Below are 20,249 nucleotides of genomic sequence, written 5' to 3' on the forward strand. Positions count from 1 at the left end.
AACTTTCGTAAGAAAAGTAGAAATACATAGATTAGTTAAAACTTGGACCTTGGCAAAATTAGTGCTGCAAAATGAGGAAATTATTAATAAATTTGCTGCAACAACTTTGCAACGTCAGAAGTTATCATTTATGCAAAATGTTATTTCAATCAATGTCAAAGTAATATACATGTAAATGTCTATGTTGTAAAGAATACCTGAAGTAAACATATATTGCTTCAATATGTCTATAATGTTCCGCAAATTTTGCCTGACCAAAATAATTCGGCACAAAGGGAGGGGGGAAGGGAATGTTCTATCTTTTTGGGGGGAGTGCGTCATATGCCTTGAGGGGGATGGGCACCCCTGGAACAAGGTATACCACGGCCATCTTTATTCCGAGGAATAAAGATGACCGTGAGTATACCCGTTCCTCCAAGCAGTGTACTCTGGGAATGGGGCTATAGTGTCTGAACCTACAAACAGGCACTCCTGTGTGGTGGTGTGTTTTGCCGTGTGAACCACTTCATTCACAACTCCCATATTCAAGTTACATCATGAGGATCTTCATAATACGTAGTACTGAATAATGTAAAGTCTGAGCGATACGACACGTAGTGTAAGATGTAATATGACTGTTAGTAACATGCTAGCCATTAAAATAAAACGCTGAAGCACGCCGAAAACACAAGTTGCAAATAAAACTTCAATAATTCTTTGAGAATAACCGTAGCAATACCAAGAAAATCCTACCTTCCTAATTGAAATAAGAAACAAATACTGCCGGTAATTTCCGAATACACGATTGACTCACCTGTATGTAGCACCTTCAACAATGACAATATAAACAAATATATTTCATCTGTCATGGCCTCTAAATAAACTTTTCTGCAAACGAGGTGGCTAAGTGGGCTCTCACATAAGCAATAGTATGTAGTAGTTATGGAAAATAATAGGAAATATCGTAAAGTGACAAGACCACATGTCCCTCGCCCATTAAAATCGTGTACCAAGATAAAGCCAAGCAAAAGGAAGATTGCTCATCAGAGAGAATCACCGTATATGGCAGTGGAGCGTAGTAGTAACGCAGATTACCCAAAAATATGGAGTGAATTGAGAGCTAATCAACAGTTGTGCGATGGAATAATTTATAGTGCAGAGCGACAAGCATTTCACGTTCACCGAGCCATACTGTCTGCAGCAAGTCCCTACTTCAAAGCATTGTTCACAAACAGTTTGAATGGAGGACACCCTGAGAACAGAGAGGTTACACTGGACAATGTTCCTGCAGATCTTTTGGAACTGATACTGGACTATGCTTACACGGGAGACTGTCACGTGACGCAACGGAACGTGGACAGATTACTGCCTGTTGCTGATCAACTAGAAGTGCTGGGTGCAGTTAACATGTGCTGTGAATTCTTGCTTCACGAACTGCGTCCAGAAAATTGCCTCGGTGTTTTGAAATTTGCACGTCATTACTTTTGTCGCGATCTTGAATCGAAAGTCAGGAAATACGTGCTGCATCATTTTAAGTTGGTTTTAATTAGGAGTCCAGAGTTTACTGACCTTTCTTCTGAAGAGCTGGAAGATATATTGAGCGACGATGAATTAAATGCTCGAAATGAAGATCTTGTTTTCGAAGCCATCAAGAAGTGGACAGAAGCAGATTCAAGTTCACGAGTTTCAAGTCTGCCTTCTCTATTTCGATGTGTTCGATTTGGTTTGATGAATTACAAATATTTTACTAATTCAGTCTTACCATGGTCGCTTATTGGAAATAATCAGGTACTTTTTAAACGTATGGATATTTTAAGTGAATATAACACAACTATTTCAACGTTTCAAAGATATTGGCCTTTGCACTGTCATAAATCTTTCTACTACATCGACGTCAATTATGTCAGCATCCACAAAACCTTGACTATAGCTGAAATGTTGGCGCTCAAATTATTGTATATTTTATTTGTAATTTTATAATTACTTCGGTTTCAGGAATTGTTTTTAACATGTTTAGGTATACACTGCACCTAATTTGTCAACAAAGTGCCCTCCTGCGGCACTATGATTTTTCCTATTTAGTGTTACTACTTTTGAGCCTGTTTTGGCTAATCGCGACGATGAGAATGAGTGGGGATATGATGAAATTGATGAAGTAGCATTCAAAAAGAACGCCCATACCTAGCCTGGGATTCGAACCCGGGACCTCTGGCGTCGTTGCTCCCTATGGAAACCAATCCTCCACGGAGGTCGATATGTATAAGATATCATGTATGCAAAGTCCTCTTCCTGTTGCTACTACGTTTTTATTTCTTTAGAAAATAGGTGATCACCTCTGCTGTGTACATCATTATTCCAACACCCTGCCTTCCCACTAATCAGACTGGTAGCTAATCTCGTGTTGGTATGTTAAGGGGGTGAATGTGAGCATGAGGGAGGATATAATTTTAACACCTTTCTGGTATTCCGTGCTACATTTTGTCATATTGTCTTGCATGCCCTCAGGAGTTACAGCCCCAATCACCCTTTGAGCACAGCAATACAGATAAGGGGATTTCTTAGAGTGAACAGGGCTGTTCTCTACCGAAAATTGAATAAAACACGAGATTGTAAATATTGGAGTAAACTATGTAGGAAGTGGAAATTTCAATCGACGATAGGTTGATAGACATTTGTTTTGCCGTGTTCACTGAGGTGGGAATTTTCCCCTTCACGTTTTTGGACTTTGGCCTCGCACACGCTCTCGTGCATGGACACTGGCATACCTAAGGGGTAGCTGGTTGGGCTACAGACTCAAAATTTTCAAATTAAAGCAGTAAACTCTTTAAAAAAACAACACATTATAATTTTTGTCTTTGAACAAGTTTTACAACGAAGGTCACCCCGCCCTCTATAAAACAGCCCCCACAGAAGATACCCCTCTTAGTGTCCGAGGCAACTCTATGTGGTAAGGGCGATGTAGTGCTGATCACATAACCTCCACTAGGGCCGAGATGGAGAAAATATGGAGCCTTACTTTGACATCCTTACACATTCATGGGAAGTTTAACTATTTTTTCTCAATAAGTTACCGAAATGATAACCAAATTAGGTATCTAAAGACCTACACAGTCCCGAAACGGGTCGCAGTAATGCTATCCCAACCCAACGGCATCCTCTTGTTCCTGTCATATTAAATGAAGAGGCACAAGGAGTATAAATGGTAGGATAGAGTTTAGAGGATATTGGAGCCCTTTTCAACTGTTGGTTGCAGTGCCTAACCACCTATGTAATAATAATAAGCTGACTAGTATGTATGAGACTAAATTAATTCTATGAAGTGCGGTGTTTCTTCGTTGAAATACATACGGTATCTCACACGTCATAGTAATTACTGCACCCAATCCAAATCTTCTCGCCGGCTAAGATTTAATCTTTAATATTGTTCCTAGTTAATTAATTACGAGAGCAAAGAAAATATAAATTGTACTTACTTTTGGTTTATAGGAGTGCCAAGCTGCTTTATATCAGCCGTCGGTGTTCTTGGCGCAGTTGAATTCAAGAGAAAATGCAGAGGTAGACCTTAACGATCCATTGGCAAGGCCTCGAATACCATTTGAAATACTGTTTGCCATTGGAGGATGGAGTGCGGGGAGTCCCACGAGTTTTGTGGAAACTTACGATACAAGGTATTGTTCCAACAATGAGCAACGAACATTTAAATTGAAGACTATCTTAGTATCAGTGCGAATTTCAAACGATTAGTATGTGGCAACAACGTGCTTATTTTCTGCGCTAATGTAACTTTCATAATAGGCAAGGTTATTAACAAGATTTCTTTTACCAGAGGGGTCAAAGAAGACCCACCCCTCTAAACACTGCTTCAGTTTGAAGTTGTCGTGCTCCTTTAACAATCTGTACCAGTCTTACTAGTAATTATCAGTCCGTCATAATTAAAAACGCAAATTAATTTCACTGAAATCACATGTGTGAAATTAATGTTTCTCGACAGACAAACGAATATTTTTGGACGCGACACGAGAAAAGGCAATATTTTCATGAGACGAAACGAGATAGATCAAAAGTTTCGTCTCGTCTTGTCTCGCGGGTGACACTATGTGAAATATATAATTTAAAGCCTGCCATTCATTTTCCAGGGGAGCAACTGCTCACTTGCCTCCCTTCCGGTTAGGAGGGACCGGCATTTTTTTTTGGTAAGGACGAAAAATAATTCTGTGTTTCCCGACGAAGTCAGGAAATTTTCGGGACGGAAATATTCATGATTTCCCGACACTGGAAATTTTGCTTGCTGGTGTGATAGTTTCCCAAATTTCTGGAACAAACACCACCAAGTCCGACATATTTCTAACACTTATGGACCATTCAAAATTTTCCAACTATCTCGAAAATCGGGAAATTATTTTCGAAGTTTTGATCGAGCGGGACTCCCCTTCCCCTCCCCCCAAACTAGTTAGTTACCCACCGACATTTCGGGATCCCGCACATCTTGACGTTACATCGATAGCGCACAAAGTTCACGCTTTTGCCGGAGATGTCTCTGTCCGCTGATGTCCTGCAGCGCCATTTGTTGTTATTTCTCTGAACTACTTGCAGACTAGTAACCAGAGAAGTAAGAATGTTTCCCAAACTTGCGCAGTTCACGAGACCACACTGGGCAGTGACACACATTTTCAGGATCCCCTTAAATTTAAACAAAGGGCAAATTTATAATTACACCCTTCTCAAATCATCCTTAAACCCCCAGATTGAAAATTCTGGATATACTTTAGTGCTTCTTACAAAGGGGCCTGTAACGTAACACGTAACTTGTAACGCTGTCAAGCTACGAACGGAATTATCGATATGCATTGCAAAAGTAGTGTTCTTTTTGGTCATTTTGGCTAATCGCGACGATGAGGATGGGTGACGATTGATTAAATTATTGATAGAGGACACTCACAATGAACATGCATGCTTAGGTAGACCTCTAAACTCGGGAATTTCTTTGTCAGCGAGATACATCAGGAATTTGTGTCATTCATCCTCATCCCCGCGATTAGCCCAAAGAAGCAGAAATTCGGTGTAAAATTAGAAAATAAAATCACTCAAAGTTACCTTATATATATCTTTTTCCATTCCTAGGGCTGACCGCTGGTTTCTCTCTGTGAATACCGACCTGACAGCTCGAGCATATCATGGACTCGTTGTTCTAGACAATCTCATATACATGATAGGAGGATTTGATGGCAGCGAACACTTCAATACTGTGCGTTGTTACGATCCTGTGAATCATGTGTGGTCAGAAAGAGCCTGCATGTACAATGCTCGGTGTTATGTTAGTGTATGCACTCTTGGTAAGTATTAAACTATAATGTAAAGAAATGACTTCAGAAATAAATGTCTAAGGTTGTCAGTCTTCTACCAACCAACTATCTTAAAATCATAGCGATCGTTTGGAAAGTGTTAACGGCTACTACATACGTAGATATCGATAACTAATTTAATTTAATGAGACATTTATGTATGTGTGTGTGTACACAACTGAAATTGATACCACATTTATGCTACTCAAAATAATATTGACGAGCTTTTCATTTTATGTCTTACTGCAGTCCTATAAGTCAGTATGCCAATATAATAAGCCAGTGTGTGCAGTGTTGTGGCGTGACGTTCTCGAAGTTGTATCTGCTCATCAAATTCAACTTCTGTAACCAGTTAAACATATGAACTGTCAGTGGTGTATCCTGAAAACGACCTGGTTTACCGCAACAATTCTTATTTATTGTATATACATATTTATTATACACTCCATCTAGATTAATTAGATGTAATTGATATAAAACACCAAAGCAGGTCAAGTAGAACAAGAAGAGAAGTCCGGAAACAGCAAATTTGCCGCCAATTTCTATATTTTTCATAAAATCTCCCTTTTTACCTAAACTTGAACCTAGATTTATCTGCAACAAGGGAAATTTTCCTTCCCTGTCATTGGTAACTTTGCTTCTGGTAGGCCAAAATATGTTAATGTCCCCATTTTGGACGACTCTCCCCTAAATGTAACTTCTCTACATTATGGAATCTTAGACATGTAAGTGAACTTCACACGTAATTTACTTGAAAAACTAAATATGCTGACCAAGGCAGTAATTTATTTGATTAAAAACATAAACTAAACGTAACGTTTCAACCTTCTAGCAAGGTCTTCTTCAGACTTCTTCTTCTTGTACTTGATACAGAGTCTGAAGAAGACCTTGCTAGAAGGTTGAAACGTTACGTTTAGTTTATGTTTTTAATAAAATAAATTACTGCCTTGGTCAGCATATTTAGTTTTTCATATCATGGAAACAAGGCTTAATAGTGTTGTAATTTACTTGTATAGATGGGAGGATTTACGCATTGGGAGGATACAACGGAAGGACAAGAATGAATTCGGCCGAATGTTACCATCCCGAGTCCAACCAATGGGAGATGATCACGCCCATGAATCGCCAAAGATCGGACGCCAGTGCGGCCTCCCTCAATGGAAAGGTTCGTGTGTGAGTGTAGGATGATTTCAACCCACATTTTGCACCAATTGTAGTAGCAGTGACAAAGGATCATCCACGTAGCTGAAGAGGTGAATTAATATTTCCGTTACCCTATCACAATAAAATCAACACATTCACATCTTCTAAACGCATCGTGACAGTTCATGGAAGAATGCAGTACAAATATTTGTAACCAGTTTTTGGCAATAATTGCGACTTTCTTAACGATTTTAATAATGTGTTTATTATATGCTGGAAGGGTGATTTATATTATTTCACATTTGATGTAGATTATGCAGTTTACAATGAATTTAATAATGAACTCTGTCTCGGGAATCTGTGGAGCAAGACCGTACATAACAGCAGAGAAGGGGAGAGAGCGAGTTTTTGTTCGCTTGCTCCAGATATTCCCGGACAGAGTATAGTAATTCTTGAGTGTAAAATGTAGTTAAATTGTAGCCTTGGATAGTTTGTGTAACAATACGTTATATGTAATTAAGAAGAACATGTTTTAATGTACTAATTAAGGATCGTTAGCCTACTTTGCGAAATGCTGGTAAGCCAGTTTCGAATCCAGGGTCAGGAGTGTGAAAGTTCCTTCACGCTTCTTCCTTACTTCTACTTCACCAATCCCCTTTTCATTCTCATCGTCTTGATCAATTTAGACTTCTTAGAAGGGTGACGTGAAGGAACAAAAAGTCAAAATCCTCACTAATATTCAATACCACTTTCTAAATAAATCTCTGTTTTGCCCTCTAGTTTTTCATTAGAAGTGATGAGTAATTGATATCACTTGATATAGTTTGAGCTTTTCGGCATGGCTTTATATAAGGAAGGGTTTAACGGATCCAAACCCCTCCCAATTGGATTAATAACCATTTTGAAGCAATTGCATAATGAAATAAACAAATCTTAAAATAGGTCATGACACTACATTGCTTGATAAGGTTTTGAAAGTTATTAAGTTAATATCATTTATGTGCAATAGGTTATTATTTGCATCCAAATTGTGTATAAAAAATTTATTGGTTTTTATTCATAATAAATAAACAATAAAACTAAATTGTAACTATTAAATTTGTACCATCCTTGGCTGCTTTACGTTGAACCCCAACCATTATTTTTGTACACATATACAATCATTGTTTTGGGGTTCCATTTAATTTGGAAATCTTTTATTATCAATTTGACTTTAGGAATAGAGTAATGTTAATATTACAGTAAATTACCTTTCTCTTAGATATACATTGCTGGAGGATTTAATGGACAAGAGGTGTTAAGTTCAGCTGAGGTATATGATCCAGTTCATTGCCAGTGGACTTATATTTCTCCAATGCGAAGTGCAAGGTCTGGTGTAAGTCTGATAGCATATCGGAATTGTCTGTATGCATTAGGTGGCTTCAACGGTTTCACGAGACTTGACTCAGGTATAACTATATACATTCTAGGTTTATACTTATTTTTCTTTTGGACAGTTTTAGCTGCATTCAATTTTTTTAGATATACAGGGTGGGCCAAAAGTCAGGTGACAGCATTGTCATAGGAAACGCTGGTGTGTTGGAGGTCCACTTTGGCTACATATGATGTTTGGAGGGAGGGGCAAACCCAAGGACACATGTGACCACCCCGGGCGCCATCTTGGAATCCGCCATCTTGAACGCAACTTAGGTTTCTTAAATGGAACCATAGGCATGTGGCATATCATTTCCAATTGTTTTTTCGTCAGGAGTTCAATGCTGCAAACCATTTTGTCCTATCATGAACGTTTTCCAAATTATGGCCTGTTTTATCTTTGCAGGTATAACCGACTGAATAATGGTGCTGAAGACCGAAGAACGTGTGGAGATCATCCTCATGTGTGGAAATCGGAGCTCGCGTGTGGTGGCTGCAGAGTTTAATGCATTACACCACGATATGGAGCCCACTTTCCACAATGGTGTGACCAAACTCATCAGCAGATTCCGAAAGACGGGATCTGTGGCCGATAAAGCACGCAGTGGTCGCCCGAAAACGTCAACGGATGAGGCAACCACTGTCGCTGTCCTCGCATCCTTCTCCAAATCCCCCAACTAACACCAGACGTATAGCCCTTGAATCTGGAGTTAGCCGAACGTCCATGCGGAGGATACTTGCCGTTAACAAGTGGCACCCATACAAAATTCAGATGCACCAGCATCTGACAGAGGGCGATACTGACCGTCGGGTACAGTTCGCCGAATGGGCGACGGAGGAACTGGAGACCAACCCGGATCTCCCCTTGCAAGCGTTGTTCTCCGATGAGGCACTTTTTTACGTAAACGGAGAAGTGAACAAAGAAAACCACCGTTACTCGAGTGACAACAACCCACACTGGATTGATGCATCGAGAATCGTTGGTTCCGAGAAGGTTATGGTATGGTGTGGTATTTTTGGCACGAGGATCATTGGGCCATTTTTCATCTTCGGCACGCTGAACGCCGACCACTACAAACGACTTTTGGATGAGGAAATTTTTCCGTCGGTTTTGTCGGTGGACGGTTCATACCCAACATTTTTCCAGCAGGATGGAGTCGCTCCCCACTAGGGACATTGTGTACGGGACTACCTGGACCAGCAGTTCCCTGGGAAGTGGATCGGGCGTCGGGGATCGGTAGAATGGCCACCACGGTCACCGGATCTCACGCCTCTCGACTTCTACCTGTGGGGCCACCTCAAGACCATGGTTTACGCCGTGAAAATCCAGAACTTACAGCATCTGGTGCAGCGGATTGTGAATGCCTGTGCTGCTGTGCGTCCGGAGACATTGCTGGCTGTGCATGAGAACTGGAAGAGGAGTGTGGCACAAACCATTGTGCACGAGGGTGGTCATTTCGGGCATGTGTTGTGAGGAGACACAAAGAGGGAAAGACAGGCCATAATTAGGAAAAGGTTCACGATAGGACAAAACGGTTTGCGGCATTGAACTCCTGACGAAAAAAACAATTGGAAATCATGTGTCACATGCCTATGGTTCCATTTAAGAAACCTAAGTTGCGTTCAAGATGGCGGATTTCAAGATGGCGCCCGGGGTGGTCACATGTGTCCTTGGGTTTGCCCCACCCCTCAAACATCACAAAGTGGACCTCCAACACACCAGCCTTTCCTATGACAATGATGTCACCTGACTTTTGGCCCACCCTGTATATTAATTATTCTCAATGTGTACATTCACTGTATAACGTACAGTGTAAGCTTAAATGGATTATTTTTCAAATGTGCAACTAGAGACAGTTGTATGTAAGTTCAAAGTTCAGAAAATGGAATTGACTTGTAATCAAAGGACTCTGGTTTGATTGCCATAAAGGTTTTTTCTTTGATTTGGATCTCACTTTAGGCCGAGAGTTCAGTTCCAGGTAGACTCTCTGTGTATAAATTGAATTTTGAACATATCTTTGATCAGTATAATTTTTTGTCAATTATAAAAATAAACAGTGTATAATAGTAGTATAGTAGTATAGTATAACAAGAGGATTGCCGATTTTTTAATTGAAAAAATGAGATAATAATAATAATAATACATTATTTTTAAAATTACGAACTAATGTTAAAATGTAATATTTTAGGCGAGCGTTACGACCCATTGCGATCACCTGAATGGCAGGAAATTGCGGAAATGATTAGTCCAAGGAGTAATTTCGCTACAGCAGTATTAGATGACATGATATTTGTCATAGGTGGATTTAATGGTAAGAGATTATACCCGAAAATATGAAGTTGAAAAGAAACACGTAATTCCTAATTACTGATTTACATTAGGATATCAATTAGTAACTTTCAAAATAAATTTACCTTAACAGCCCTAGTTTTTATTAAAATACCATTTTAATATCTTCGAAAGATTACACACGTTTAAGCAAATTTCCAAATTTGCATAATTAATTTTTCGAACTAGACCACAAGTCTAATTCTGCACACAGTGGTAGTAGAATATGATTTATATTTGGCGCACTATCATGCTATTTTTCACTCCCAAGTGCTTGTAAATTAATGGGAGAGTTTTAAAATAATAAGAATGTTTAATACACACAAAGAACGGAAAATATAGTACTGGAAAGATGAAATCGTAATATTCTTTCTCTTTATAAAAATTCCTAAGCATGCTACTGTTTATTTCCTCTTCAGAGCGAAATTCTATTCATCCTTAAAATACAGTGTCTATCTGAGTATTCGGCGAACAATAAACAAATTCATTAACAATATATTTTCATAGTGATCGCATTCGGAGGCAGTTGAAAGAGAAGGTAATTGATAACGTAGTGGCTTACTGTGTCACCTCATAACTGTAGATCTAGTCCCAATTATCTGAGTATAAAGTGGGCTTTAAACAAACTTCACCCACCACTTAAAGAAATTCGCTACTTAACCTGCCACAGTGGTGATCAGGGGACATTATTGACATTTAGCTTTTATGTATGTGGTGGCAGGAATAAAACAACATCGTGAGAATAATTACAATTTCAGTTGTAACTTAGGCCAGGATATATTGGGTTGTTAGTTATATTCTATTTCTTTGACCACATTTCAAATAACCTGTATGTTTCATTATGGCCCTTTTCTTTCAAAGCAGTTGTTCGCGGAGATACTTTTGAGGATAGAGACTCGGGCTGTAGACCCCCTTCCCTCAAATCCAATCCTGATTATTCTGCAGAGTGCTGCAAACAGTGCAAACTTTAACAGCGCTTTATAGGCTATAACATCAAGGTAACATCAGAATGGTATGACCCTTTGTTCCCTTTTGGGAAAATGTGTTTTAGAAGAACTTTTACTCAAGCAATGTAAATACACATAAGATATTGAAAAAACAAAGGTTCTCTTTAACCATCGTTTGTGGCTCAGGCCTTTGCAAGGGAATTGCTTGAATACACAGACAAGAATTTACTCTTCCAAAACCATGGAGATTTATTTTAATATCTTCTTAGACTTAACCCATTACAAGAAACTTATCTTCATTCAGAGCCAAAGAAGATCTAATAAAGTGCGACACATCTCCTTTTGCTGAAAAAATTATATAAATTATCTTCCTACGTTTAAAGTGGACAATTCTAATTTTTAAAAAGGAATGCTCTAATAAGAAGGAGCCACTCGAGTAAGGTGGTATTAAATACACTTACAAGAAATAAAGAGAGCTGCGTACTACTAACAAAACTACGTACATAACCAGTTACTTACAGCAGCTGCAAAAGCTCAAACATTTACACTACTTAACCAAAATGAAAGGATTGTTCCTTCCCGATCTTGAATTCCATTATACTTGGTAGAAAATCAACTGGAATGTAAAACCATGACCTACACGAACCAAAAGTTGTTGTGTGAATTCTTCAAGAGCTACCTCTGATGGGAAAAAATCTCTATTGGAAAATTTCTACTTGTGTAAAAAGAACGAAACTATCAATTTAGGTAGAAGCATTTCGGTCTCATGATGAATACAATCACGAGAATTTTTAAAGCTCCTTGCAGATAGTAATACCAGCCATTGTATATTCAGCGAAAAACTGATTTTTGAACTACCGTTGTAATGGATTGTTATATTCTGTAATTAATTCTTTGCCCTTGATGTGTGCATTTGTTAAAACGTCGAACAGATAATAATAATTCAACCACAGTATTTACATTAGTGTTTATTATAATTTATTATAATATGATCTCTCTCTCTCTCTCTCTCTCTCTCTCTCTCTCTCTATTCTACAAACAGGATTGCAATAGTGTTGAGCTTTTAACTGCATTTTTTATGCTTGCAGGATCAACAACCATTGCCTACGTGGAATGTTATGATGCTGACACTAACGAGTGGTACGATGCTTCCACGATGAACCTCAATCGAAGTGCCTTGAGCGCATGCGTCCTGCGTGCTCTTCCGAATGCTAGGGAGTACTCCTATTTGTCTAAGGCCCAGGAGATTGGCCAGGGGCAGGGGCTGGACCAAGGGGAAGCTTGCTGTTACAAGAAATAACTATTTTTGGTTACTAAAATTATTTTTCAAGTCACCACCAGGAGCGCAAGGTATTGAATATATATATAAAAAGCACTTCCACTCTGTCCGGTAATCTCTGGAGAAGGCGAACGAACGCAAGTCTCTGCGCAAGTAGTAATGGACTGGTGATAGGGGAAGTGATTGCATGGAGGGGTAAACGCGGCTGCAGCTGTCAGCGCGCATTGATTTGCTCCGCTTACTAGAGTCGTTTTCACGTTCAGAAGACACAACGGCGCTTATGGAGAAACCGCACAGTGTTGCCAATACAGCGCTAGCTCATGTCGCCGGGAAATTATGACCTTCCTTCACAATGAAGGTGTTACATATTCTGTATATATAATGATAATTATATGTAATTATTAATATTAATATTATACTGTGAACGTTACAGTTACTCTTTTTACTATGATCCATTGCGATCACTACACACGCGAGTGTAATGCACGAATATGACACTTCAGAAATCACTTAAAACAGTAAAAATCACTGAGAGCTCACACAACTGAAAACACGTTTTCGGGAGAGGGAAAAAGTCTAAACAGACCAAAGTAGATCTCTCACTCAAGTAAGGGGAACCTGGCACATGGGTTAAATTCAAGTTGCAACCCAAACAAACAAACAAATGGCCCACGTGAACTGATAAGACGTGAATGACTCAAGCAAGGCATGTCATATTTCTATCTTGAAGCCCCATATTTTGTCACGTGTTGGAAAGCCTTTCAAAGGTTAATATGGTGTCTATGAATTTATGTGTACGTTGGAAACTGAAAGGTGATCTTCATTTCAGTATTAATGTCGACAGTAATGTAAACGAAAACAACGTGTATTTGCGACAGCACTAATGTTGCTCACAACAGCAGCATTGGAAATAATTGTCAATTATTAAATTTAAGTAATTTCAATTCTATTATAACAAACTGCATGAAGTTCATATTTTTACTGAATGGAAATAAAATAACAACTCGAAAACTTGGTGGTGATAGCCGGCATGCTGCGGTGAGTCGGCTCAAGATGGCCAGACAACGTCTCCTTACTTCGCGCGCGGTTCGGGTTAAAAAGAAACTCCAAATGCATGGAAGTAATATTTCTGGGAACCTTTGAGTGGTTATAAAAAATAATTTCATCATTTTCTCCACAACTTTGTCGCTGGAAGTTTTTACTTGGAATTACAGAACATAAAATGGCCAGCGACGACATTTTCTACTGCACGAATATAAAAAATCTCCACATACTTTATTTGAATATTTTTTAATGCGAATATGCTTTAAAGTATTGATAAATTCTGAGTACCACCATCACCTATGACAATTTAAAAACAGTGTCAATATTTTTAATAATGAATGCTTCAATTTTAAGGCATGTTTCAACGTTAGGAATGAAAACAATGTAAAAATTGTGTTTTCACGGAAAATTTGCGTTTTTAATTTATCTAAAATTATGTAAGCAAGTTACCAGTTTTTTGTGTTCACCATCGTATTCTCTACAAAATTTCCTGCAAAACTGCAGGTACCGATTTTACTTAAGCTAAATTTGTAAATCCAGAAATTTCACAACAGCGCGCTCGTATTTCCCATAAGAAAAGCATTGCCCATAAGAGCCCATTGTGTCTTCTGAACGTGAAAACGACTCTAGCTGTCTCCCCTTCTCAGCCCTTATGCGCACCCTTGATCCACAGATTCATGAGACAGAGTTTAAGTTAAGACATCAATTCCGGATGAATTTGTAAGGAAGCTGAAGGGGGATTTCCCTTTATAATTACTTGTACCAATCTTTATAATTATATGTTTACAATTATCTTCAATAATAATTGTAAAATGTAAAAAGTAAATGCAAATTGTAATTGTAAATCGTTACAATTAAATTATAAAACCATTTAGCCCGATAAAAGCTTCGTAAGTAAATCTGAAACGTTGCATAACACGAAGCAACTAAAAGTCAAATGAAATATATATATTAATATGAATTTTTCAAGTAAGCAATATATGATTATTTTGGATAAACTTATAAACATAGTTTTAATAGTTTGCTAATTGAAATTATTTTTCTCTTCCAGATAAACGTGATCAATGCTGTCCAAGTACCTAAGGAATTCACCATGGTATTGATCACACAAATGACATTTTTTTTTAAAAATTAAGAGATATTTATTATTTATGCTGCGCAATACGTTACAGGACTGGGAATTTATAGTTCTATTTTGAAGATTTTCATTGTTGTACAAAATTAGCCATTGTTGATAGTCGTTTAAATGTTTAGGAAAAGGTATTTATCTCCTAGATAAAAATTTGCTAATGGCTGTGTTTAGAATCTCTCATATTTTATTGAAAAATATTATTTGTTTTTTATTAGAGACATTATGAGGAATTCATTTTTGTTATTTGTGGCAAACATTTTCAAAGGCATGACAATATCATTTTTGTAATTCTTTTCATGCTGAGATTGTTTATTTATTTGATTTTTAAAACTTATATATACATATGTTATCTGTGGGAAAGTATTGCTGAACTGTTCAAATTTTTTGGAAAATGCTATGAACAAGCATTTCTTATAAATTCCATTAAATTGTTTGTAAAAAAGAAAAGTGAACTTTCTTTCTTTCTTTGAACGAGCCCCTTAGCTTTTAACTCCACTTTAATATCTTAGAATTATAGTACAATTCAACGATGAAAATGGCAACAAATTCGCTAGCAGTATTGCGAGTTCAGAAATATCACATGTAACTCCATGTTTATAATATTTTTGCATCGAAGCAAGAGCGTACCGAACAGATTGGTTGATTTGATGTTTTAAGTCCACTTTATGCACAGTAAGGCTAATCGGTACTGGACCTACAGTTTAAAGTGGGATCCGAACCACTATGTGCCTCCAATGGGTATCGAACCCGGGACTCTTTGATTAAAAGGCGACGACGCTACTGCGCCATAGGCCCTCGTACCGAACAGGGTTTCAGTGTTCAACCCCCCTCCATTTAAATAATCTCAATAATAAAGCTTGAAAAATTAGTATTTTTTTATTGCGCAAAACTGTATCAAGGATTACAACTTTTCCCCCAGTCCAGCACATACAAATATATGGACGAATATACATAAATGTAGTTAATATAGGGAATCACCAAACCTCCATTTTTCCTGAGCATATGTATGACCAGAAATGGAACTAAAGGAACACATTATAACATTTATATGTATTTTGAATTTTCTTAGCTTACGTCGTTTTCCAGTTTTTGAGCTGTTGGTGATGATGAGGCTGAACAATAATGTGTATATTATCACACATACAGGGTGGCGCACGAAATGCCATACCATTCAATCACCTCATAAAATTTTTAATATCATATATTGAATGTTCAAAACACGTATGCGGGTGAGTTGGTTCATGGAAAATCAGTTAGATGTCAGGAGAAGTCAGTATCGGACTCTATTTTGTTGCGAAACAGCAGTTTGCAAGATGGCGGATAACGGCCGGTTGAGTGTCGAACAGAAGGTGAAAGTTGTAATGTTTTTTGCAGAAACAAAGTGTTTGCTAGCGACACAAAGGCATTTTCGTGCACACTTTGGTACAAGATGGGCTCCCTGTAAACAGACCATTCGCAGATTGTGCCAACAATTAGAAACCACTGGCTCTGTGTTGGAGAATAATCGACGGCGCCCGTCAAGTGTCCGAACACCTGAGAACATTGAAGCAGTTCGCGTGGCTTTGGCACGAAGTCCAAGCAAATCAACAAGAAGGGCGGCTTCTGAGTTACGAATATCTCGTAGGTCAATCCAAAGGATTCTCCACTCTGATCTTCACTTGTTCCCTTACAAAATGACAGTTGTCCAGAAACTAACGGCAGTGGACAAGGAACGAAGGCATCAGTTTGCTTCGTGGTTAGTGGAAGAAGATCATGTTCTGCACAACACTTGGTTTAAAGATGAGGCGTACTTTCATTTAAATGGTGTGGTAAATAAGCAAAATGTTCGATTCTGGGCAAGTGAACAGCCTCACAAACTGCATGAACGTAAGAATTATGGAGAAAAAGTGAGTGTGTGGGCAGCAATTTCAACTCATGGAATCATTGGACCGTTTTTCTTTGACGACACAGTAAACAAAGAACGATACAAGGAAATGTTGGAGAACTCATTTATTCCGCAGCTCTTGGCAACAGATCTCCACTTACACACTCAGTAGTTCATGCAAGATGGAGCCCGCCCACATACTGCAAACATTGTTCTTGATTTCCTGTATGAGATGTTTAATGTGCGTGTAATGTCTAATCGTTTTCCTGAACGTCACGAAGGTGGGAGATTGTGGCCCCCGCATAGCCCGGATATTAATCCTTGTGACTTTTTTTTGTGGGGTTTCTTGAAAGATAAATTTTTCGCAAGGAAGCCTGCAGATGTAGTGCAACTCAAGGCCTTTATTGTGCAGTTGTGCCGTGAAATTTCGGAGGACTTGTGCCGGAGGGTTGTGACAAATATAAAGGTTCGCTTGCAAGAGGTTGTGAACCATAATGGTGGACACATTGAACACATTCTGCACTAAACAAACTTTCCATACTCTGATAATTCACTATGCATTAATTTTGTAATGTTTCGACAATAAATAAATGTGTAATAAACAAAACAAATGGTAAGACATTTCGTGCGCCACCCTGTATAACACACACTAATATCATAATTATATACATGTGAAGGGACAAACCAAAAGGAAGGACATATGTCAATGATAGGACTCCTCGAACCTGAAACTGTCTGTGGCGAGATGGTTAGTCAATGTACTCTGCCAAAGAGGCGACAATTAAAATTGATTGTTTGAAACAAAAGTTTTGGGTGGCAGTTACAATTATCAACGATACTGGCAACAATAGATAACAGTAATAATGATAATTATGCCACGGTATGAAATTCCCTTATCTCTCTCCACATACATACATACATGCGTGTATGTATGTATGTATGTATGTATGTATGTATGTATATATATATATATATATATATATATATATATATATATAGTGTAAATATGTAATAATGATGATTATGCCACTGTATGAAATTCCTTCTCTCTCTCTCTTTCTCTCTCTCTCTCTACACATACATACATAGTACATACGTATATGTATATATAATCATTTTAACTCGAAATGTTTGAACATTACAAAACCTTATGGAGAACCTGACAACACCCGACTAAGAAAAACTAAATGGATTGGGTTCCATCAAGTCGGCAAATCCAGGAACAAAAGCCAGAGGAAATTGGTTTTCTATGATCTTGTATTTTGAGCTTAGGCCAGAGACTTAGCAGGGAGGAAAGGGAATGGGGTGAGGGGGCGGAAATCCTAGGCGAACGAGCAAGAAAGAAGAAAAAGTTGCAAAAAAGTAAAAGCAGCGGGGCCCTGGGAAAGTTTTAGGTACCCTATAAAATTAATATATTGTCAGTTTGGCATGAAACGGAATTAAAATCATTTCTTGCTTCCCTCACAGTAATGCTGTTTCTGTATCAGTATCTATTTGTTTCCTAAAAGCAGTTATTGCATACTACTTGTTCATGATGATGTGATATACAACGTACCGAGTATTGACTAATACTAATATCTATGTGTAGCAACGTTATGCAAATCGAGAATGGTTAAAATTGGGTAAAACATGTTCGTCGTGATCATAAAGTAATTATGAAAGTATGTACTTTAGTTCCATTGCGAGACATGATAAATATTCTCATCATTGTTTAATAACCATAATAATACTTTGAGTTGGTGTTCTATTATATTTAAAACAGATCCATCATTTTTACAATGTCCTTCTGTTCAAAATATTGTATGAGAGACTCTCTGCATGCGTCATAATTCTATTCAAGTATACTTCATAGCAACGCATTGTAAATGTTTCAATAGAACAGAGATAAATAATGCTGAATGCTGATTTTGAACTTTCTCTCGCCAGCCAACATTTGTCTTAGTAAGTGAACTTCCTTACAGCAACGAGACAAGATTCCTGTTGTAGTGGAGAGGGAAGGAAATTTGATACTCCCTCTGTCCCATAATTATTGTCCGGTACACCTTTGTTTGTTGTCCCATAATAATTGTCCGATATTCAAACTGTGACATTGGTGTATACTGAAGAAGAAAATGAAACAAGGGAATGAGTCATACAACTTTATAACTCAAGGATCAGTACAAATTGGCCGATCAAGTATCGAAAAGAACCTAAATAAAAAGTAATCAACCCAGGATCAATACAAAGTGACCAAGAAGTTCGACAAAATAAAACATCAAGACGAAAGATATTGTTGGTCCAGGAAGGTTGTCATTCCCTCAACGAGCTAGATCTAGTGCTGCAGTGCTGCTGTAGCCTCGTCGTAAATGTTTCGAGGACACTCCAAGCGAGATGGCAGGACTTTTCGGCGGTTCAAGTGTGCTTTTTGCATATGGGGAATCCTGTAGTTGTCCCACCTTTGGAGGCGCATAATTTCAATGAGACAGGACTGCAAAGTGAAAAAGATGTTGTTGAGCTTGTCGCGTGTCAGATCAGAGAAAGATTTTTCAACTGCGGCGATCAACTCAACAATAGTTTTTGGAGCTGCCTGATGCTGGAGAGACTGAATTGCCCGGAAGTACCCCAGATCTAAAACATTCATGTCCGGACTGTTTGGCGGTTGGCATAGGAGATCCAAAGTGATTCCACTGGTCGCTGCAGCATCCATCCAGGCGCGGTCATTGGGAACGATATGCGGACGCGCATTGTTCTGCTGAACGGACACCTGGATTCTCCCTGCGCGCAGTCCACGAGGCCATTGTGCATCTATTGCTGGGATTAACTTGTAGATGAGCATGTCCCGGTAAACATCTTTGGTAACAGTTAATGGTTTGGTGACCATTCTTCACTCTCCAGCCGTACTGTTTTCAAAGAAAAAATCGTACACTGCTTGTCGTTTACTGTCCGTGAGGTTCTTGCTACCCCTGTCGCTTCCTATCATGGGTTGTGTGTTCATGGCTGTTCTTCTCACACGTACTCACTGAAGGAGTGCTCTACTAATGATTTGCAGCGTGCCTTGCTAGACCGGTTGCCATACAGTGCCACACCGGTGTGTTGCAACCCAACGCCTCCTTTTGGTAATCGTCTGGGCGGTATTTCTTGCACGTTGCGATAAGGTCACGTCGTTCCTCTTCACAATCTTGAAGACTGATGTACTGTGCCTCTCTTCATCCATGTGCTTTACATCTGTCTCTTCGTCTGTAATTCCTGTACTACCATTTTGGCATAGCGGACTATAATTATGGGACAGAGGGAGTATATTTTTTCTATAGATTCTGTACGGGGTCAGAAAGTTTCTGTCTGCGTGGAAATAAGTATTAAAAAGAAGCGAGGTAAACTAAGGAAATAATAATATTTGCTCCAAGCAGAGAAGGGAAGGGAGAGGATGGGCGCAATTTTATTATTGCCCCGAGCGCAGAAATCCCTAGTTCAGAGTCCCTTAATAAGTAAAGTTCATCCACACTAAACCATAATGCATTGTTTTGATGGATAATTCTAATTAATTTTAGTTAGTTTGCCACCTAGGTGTGAAATATCCCTAAAAATAAATACCCTCAAGGTCCAAAATTAAGCGACCATCAGTGTTTCAAAAGTTACTTAATTTCTATAAGTTACTTTTGCTCAAAATGTCACTCAGTTGCGGTTACCTATTTTAAATGCAACTTCGTTACAGTTGCCGTTACTGTAAAAAGTATTTTTTACAGTTCCTTTACTCTTGATAAGTTACAACTCTTGAAAGGTGTTATATGCATGAACTGC

General features: G+C 38.5%; 2 protein-coding genes across 2 annotated transcripts; both read left to right on the forward strand.

Annotated features, from left to right (window-relative positions):
- The first annotated feature begins 854 nt into the window (after positions 1-854).
- On the forward strand, positions 855-14,970 carry LOC145998588 (kelch-like protein 10). The gene is made up of 8 exons (XM_083135030.1): positions 855-1,767; positions 3,466-3,647; positions 5,101-5,312; positions 6,338-6,486; positions 7,726-7,912; positions 10,067-10,189; positions 12,242-12,503; positions 14,528-14,970. Exons 1-7 carry the CDS (start codon positions 922-924, stop codon positions 12,451-12,453), a joined length of 1,911 nt encoding a protein of 636 aa, XP_082991156.1. The 5' UTR covers positions 855-921; the 3' UTR covers positions 12,454-12,503; positions 14,528-14,970.
- A 951-nt stretch (positions 14,971-15,921) lies between these two features.
- Positions 15,922-16,644, forward strand: LOC145998391 (uncharacterized). The gene has a single exon (XM_083134796.1). The coding sequence runs from the start codon at positions 15,922-15,924 to the stop codon at positions 16,642-16,644; it is 723 nt and encodes a 240-aa protein (XP_082990922.1).
- Positions 16,645-20,249: the final 3,605 nt, after the last annotated feature.

The sequence above is a fragment of the Lepisma saccharinum genome, chromosome 14 (genome assembly GCF_977018435.1).
Source record: "Lepisma saccharinum chromosome 14, izLepSacc3.1, whole genome shotgun sequence".
NCBI classification, from domain to species: Eukaryota; Metazoa; Arthropoda; class Insecta; order Zygentoma; family Lepismatidae; genus Lepisma; species Lepisma saccharinum.

Coding starts and splice junctions, on each gene's coding strand:
- LOC145998391 (XM_083134796.1), top strand. CDS start 15,922: ATGGCGGATAACGGCCGGTTGAGTGTCGAACAGAAGGTGAAAGTTGTA.
- LOC145998588 (XM_083135030.1), top strand. CDS start 922: ATGGAAAATAATAGGAAATATCGTAAAGTGACAAGACCACATGTCCCT. Junction 1,768..3,465: donor CGCTTATTGGAAATAATCAG/GTACTTTTTAAA, acceptor TTTGGTTTATAG/GAGTGCCAAGCTGCTTTATA. Junction 7,913..10,066: donor TTTCACGAGACTTGACTCAG/GTATAACTATAT, acceptor GTAATATTTTAG/GCGAGCGTTACGACCCATTG.